General features: G+C 41.3%; 1 protein-coding gene across 1 annotated transcript; it reads left to right on the forward strand.

The window, feature by feature from the left end:
• Positions 1–424: 424 nt before the first annotated feature.
• Positions 425–5,464, forward strand: LOC103396015 (GRAM domain-containing protein 2B-like). The gene is made up of 13 exons (XM_025052363.1): positions 425–813; positions 1,163–1,312; positions 1,407–1,467; positions 1,582–1,654; positions 2,161–2,264; positions 2,589–2,678; positions 2,942–3,013; positions 3,334–3,399; positions 3,498–3,591; positions 3,683–3,721; positions 3,833–3,932; positions 4,544–4,653; positions 5,443–5,464. The coding sequence occupies exons 1-12, from the start codon at positions 773–775 to the stop codon at positions 4,641–4,643; spliced, it is 990 nt and encodes a 329-aa protein (XP_024908131.1). The 5' UTR covers positions 425–772; the 3' UTR covers positions 4,644–4,653; positions 5,443–5,464.

Genomic DNA, 5,464 nt, shown 5'->3' on the forward strand with positions numbered 1-5,464 from the left:
ACACACACACACACACACAATGAGAGATCAACGTGACATTGCTGTAAACAAACATCTACTCATTCTACTGTGTACAAAAGTACTTTATCTGAATGCCGATCTAACGTTCGGCATCACCTTTGGTCCACATTATTTTACCAATCCAATTTTCACCACAGACAGTAAACATTGTAAAAATGAAAATAGATAAATAAATAATAAAAGTCCTTCATTTGATTCCCACCTGAACTATTATTTATCTTTTCAGGACGTTGCGGACCTAAAGGTCACGGCTGTGAGTGTGCTGTAAAAGAGTTACCCAGAGGTATTTTACAAGGACATTAAAAATTACAGTCATGGGATTTCACTACTATAATATATATATATATATATATATATATAAAACAGTCCTAGTCTGATGTGTATCTGTGCAGGCTGAGCAGGTTGCATGGTGAGACACTAACGTTTACAGGTTACCAAATACCTCTATGTGTGTCTGCGTGTGTGTGTGAGGGGGTGTGGCCGCGCTTGGTCGTCATCGGTTAAGCTATTGTGTGTGTGTTGCTATGACAAGTCAAATCTATGTGAGGCCTTTACACCTGTTGAGTGAACTCTTCATCTCTCTCTCCTGATTGGCTGCTCCAACACTAACAGAGTCCATCCTACATGTGGGTTCTTTTCTTGTCCGCTGTCACCTGCTATTTCATTTTGCCACTTCTGCCAGGACCAGAAGGATCTAGACTGGATAGATCAGAGTGCACGTGTGGATGACTTGTGTTTTTCTCTTTTCACCATGAGTCTCAAAAACAGGAGATTCTCCCTGGACAGTTCTCTGTGAGTATGAACTTTTGACCCTCACTAATCTGTTTCCACAATGTGGTTTAAGAAACCTGAAATAATTCTGTTCAGATCCCTGCTGTATCCCAGACAGCAGAATGACAGTGTTTCTAACTCAGACTTGTCTATTTGTCAGCCATAATTACAAAAATACAAGAGCATTTTTTTCTGACTCGAACCTCGGTCACGCCGCTTTTGTTTGGCAGCATTTATCTGAGTGGAAAATCACCACCTGTGTACGTACTGGAGTGAACAGAGATAACAAAGTTGTGTTTCTGAAACATTAGAAACATGTGGACTTGTATTTTTAGAACGACGTCTCACTGACTTTTATCTCTGGCTGCAGCAACCTGGACGGAACTGGAGTCTTCGGTTTGAGAAGAAGCAGCTTGGCCAAATTCAGCAACAGGAAGTCCAGGCAGAGTCACAGTCTGGACGAGGCTCGACTGGGCATCAAGGAGTTTCATCAGAGCCTCACCTCCAACACTTCAGTCAGGTGAGCGTTAGCGCAGAGCTACGAGAAACCAGAGGAAACTTCTCGACCTTTGGAGTGACGTGAACGTCCGCCGTCTCCTCTGTCATCTCTGCAGGCGCAGGCAGGGGGCGATCGCCGAGGAGAACCACGAGAGCTCGTACGAAGTGAACAGCACCGTGAGTCTGTGTACAGAGTGAACATCTGCAGCTCCTCACACCTCAGCCTCTTCCCTAACAAGCCATCTGAAGTGACTGTATTTCACTCTGACCTCTGGCTGTGTTTCCCCACAGAGCTTCCAGAAACACAATAAAAGCTTCCACAAGCTGTTCCCAGAGATTCCCGAGGGGGAAAACCTGACACACGGTAAGTTGAGCTCCAGGCCCAGAATTTCTCCTCATGTTACTCCGCATTGATTGAGGAAATGACATCACACGCTGTCCTTCTCTCACCTTGGCCCTTCTTCCCTGTGCTGTGTTTTACTGGGCAGTTCAGTTCATTTTTCATAGTTCGTTTTTTTCTTCTTCTTCTTCTTCTTCTTCTTCTTCTTCTTCTTTTTCTTCTTCTTCTTCTTCTTCTTCTTCTTCTTCCATGTGTGAGTTCAACTGAGGTTTTCAACATTAGTTTGTGACATAGTGTTAGATGACTCAGGTGCAGAGAATAGGTCAGAGACTCTATATATACAGTACATGATATGTTGGACTGAGCTCTATGGCACAATATGAATCAATCAATTTAATACATAATACCAATACCATATAACACCACACTAATTAAACTAACTATTGGTTAGTACAGAACCAGTATCTCAGAAACAGGCCAGCCCAGTGTGAAGTCCTCATGTGAATCTGACTCGTGTGTCTGTGTTCCAGTGTTCACCTGTGCGTTGCAGAAGGAGGTGCTCTATCACGGGAAACTCTACGTCTCCAAGAACCGTTTGTGTTTCCATTCCTCTGTGCTGCTCAAGGACACTAAGGTATAACAACACAATCAAGTCCTAGCCGCAGCTGCACAGGTGAAGTTTCCCACCGCTGGGGTTAGGCTGTTTAGGCTGGAATCAGTTTTAGTTGAACATTAAATCATATTGAAGTGATGTCGTTTCATTTAAATACATTGTTAAGGCTGGTACTAAGGATTACTGTAGGCATTAATGGGCTGTAAAACCACAACGACTTTCACCTTTAGGGACTCCACGCGTGTGCGTGTGTGTGTGCGTATTGAGAAATGACCACGATAAAAACGTTCCTCGACGTGTCTCAGTTTTAAGAGGATTTCTCGTTATATTTCTCCTCCACTGCAGGTTGTTATTTCAGTGTCCAGTGTCACAGAGGTGAAGAAACACAACTCAGCTCTGTCCATGCTGTCTGTCCACACTGCTGATGGAGACAAGGTCACATTCCATTCATTGTTATCTAGAAAAAGGGTTTACTTTTCCAGTGTTGCTTCCAATATTGTAACACAGTGTTTTAAATGTGTCCAAATGTTTCTCTAAGTATTTTATTTGTGTTGTTGTAATGATCACTGATAACAGGAACTCAGTGTTCATTTGTTGGTTTTACCTGTTTAATCATGGAACGTGGTCATCCGTTTGAAGTGACACTAACAACGTCACTTTCACTTTCTCCGTTTACACCCTTTGTTTTTCTTCTGCAGTACTCCTTTGTGTCATTGAGGAGTCGTAAGATGTGCTACAAACTTCTCCAAAGTGTCTGCTTGTACGCACAGGTAACGTAGCTCCTGCAGTTGTTGACGAGACGAATGTCAAGGTTATATACAGTAAAAAAGTAGTAAAAATCAGTAAATAAATGTTACAAACAGCCGAAATAAAAATGAGAGCAGCTGGGAAGGCTATAAACCTTAAGCATGCTAAATATGCTAAATATACTTTTAGCACGATATAAGCTACAGCTATAGTTATATATTAGTTCTCAATGGTCTTGAAGAGTGTCACCGTCACCTAAGAGCACTGTTAATTAAAAAACATAAAATAGATATAACGTCCATCTTTAGTATTTACTGTATGCTGTTGTTCTATTGGTCTCCAGCAGGGGGAGAGTCCCGGTGTCAGCCCGCAGCACTCCTCTGCAGACAATGAAGCAGGTCATGACGGGGTGAGCTCCATTTACACAACCAACCAATCACACTCCAGTGAAGTCAGATATGACAGAGATTATCACAGGAGCTTCTCTGACCCTGTTCTCGTCCACAGATGTCCAGTTACTCCAGCCTGGAGGACAGCTTCGACCAAGACCAGGGAGGACATGTGGACCTGGAGGAAAGTTTACCCAAGTCATCCAGTGATGGTAGGGGGAGTCTAAAGAGTGACTTGGTCACTGGTTTTTAGGTTGAACGATAATCAACTTTGTCACTTTATTGTATTTCCCTTTTTTTCAGATACTTTAAAATTCGGTTCCAGTCATCAGAGCAGCCAAGGTGTGTACAGTGTAGCACACAGACACAGACACAGACAAAGACACAGATACAGACACAGATACACAACAACTCTGCTCATCTGCGTTGATGATCTTGTTCTTTCTCTCTCAGGTGGATCTTGGATCTGGAGCCTTAGGGAAAAACTAACTTCATTTTTCCACCTCGGAGAGATGAGGCATTTCAGCGCCCTCTTCTTCATCTATATTATACTGTGAGTAACTGATAGTTCTCTGTTAGAACTACAGTAACATGGGGTTTGTTTGGTATTGTAAATATTTGCTGCTGAAAAAACATTATACAAATGTAACCATGGAACACAGATGAATCGGATGAAACTGATTAAACTGATGAAACTGATTTTTTGATACAAAAAAACAGGGAGATTTTGTCACCAAAAATGTAGCTAATTAAGTTACATGTTCTTCTGCTGTCAGACAAAGTTGACTCCAGTTTGATCCAAAATGTTTATCAAATAAATGAAGACTAAAAAAATAAACTAAAATAAACTTAAATTTCTATGTAATAATAGTTATTTCTCAAGACTGATAGGAACTAAAAGAACCTACAACATAATGTCAGAGTACTTCTGTGTACATATATGTGCTACACATGTGTATAAGCTGCTGGAGTACAACTACAAATATATACAGTTGTTTTTTGAAAATGCTACCATGAGAGTAAACTGTAGGTTAGCCGTTAGCTTCGCTTCTGTCACCAGTCTTTCTGGAATGACTGCTGGCTTTCCAGGAAACTGAAAACTATTACTTCTCAAAGTGGAGTTTTTCACTTGAGAATGTTGTGTTTTTATCTGTGTTTGTACAGAATCCTGTTCCTCCTCCTGGCGTCTGGCTACATCGGCCTGAAGATCAGCGCTCTGGAGGAGCAGCTCAGCTCTTTGGAGGCTCTGACTGAGATGACATAGATCACACAGAGTGAGTAGAAGACAAACATGAGGCCTGTGAGTGGTGACTTCTTTAAAACAATTACTTGTAGATTAGATCAGACGGAGCAGTTGCACAGGTTCCATGATTACATTCCTGAAAACCCCACACCCAGAAGGAAGTGTGTGAATGGAGATGTACAGAACATTTTCCTTGAACACCAGGTGTTTGTTGTGGGTGATAATATTTTCTCAGGTATGGATTTGACGTAATGATGTCTTCAGTAAATAGACCTGGAGTCGGCCATTAAAAAGAAACAAAAGAAAAGTGGAGGAAACGTTCAGACGGGGCAGAGAACGTGGAGACGAGAGTCATGGTTGATGTGTGACTGAAGAGGTCAAGGGGCAGTACATATGTCAGTACTGTACATCTGAACTACCGGGACGGGGACCAGTTACAGGGACGTGGGTCATAAAGTACCAGACTGCTCAGAAAGAATCAAAAGTTTTATTTTAAAGTAGAAGTCAATCAAATTGCGATAATTTCGCAATACAAAAAAGTAATATACAATATTAAAAACATATGCTACAGCGAGGGACGACTATAATTAGATTATATATGGAATAATTAAATTATGTATAGTTTATATATATGATGGACTTCTGCCAGGAATTCTGGGACCCATGGAAGTATATGACACTGGGCCCCTACAGTATGTATGTATGTATGTGTATATGTTGATATAATATTCTAATATATTTGGCCTCCTATCAGTCAGGGCTCTTGGAAATGCTCTAGTGTGTATATTCTAACATCCACATCTTTCTTCTTCTCTTGCAGATACCGAGAAACATAACACCAT

This window comes from Cynoglossus semilaevis, chromosome 20, assembly GCF_000523025.1.
Source record: "Cynoglossus semilaevis isolate Cse_v1.0 chromosome 20, Cse_v1.0, whole genome shotgun sequence".
Lineage (NCBI taxonomy): Eukaryota > Metazoa > Chordata > Actinopteri > Pleuronectiformes > Cynoglossidae > Cynoglossus > Cynoglossus semilaevis.

Coding starts and splice junctions, on each gene's coding strand:
- LOC103396015 (XM_025052363.1), top strand. CDS start 773: ATGAGTCTCAAAAACAGGAGATTCTCCCTGGACAGTTCTCT. Junction 2,265..2,588: donor TGCTGCTCAAGGACACTAAG/GTATAACAACAC, acceptor CCTCCACTGCAG/GTTGTTATTTCAGTGTCCAG. Junction 3,400..3,497: donor ATGAAGCAGGTCATGACGGG/GTGAGCTCCATT, acceptor TCTCGTCCACAG/ATGTCCAGTTACTCCAGCCT.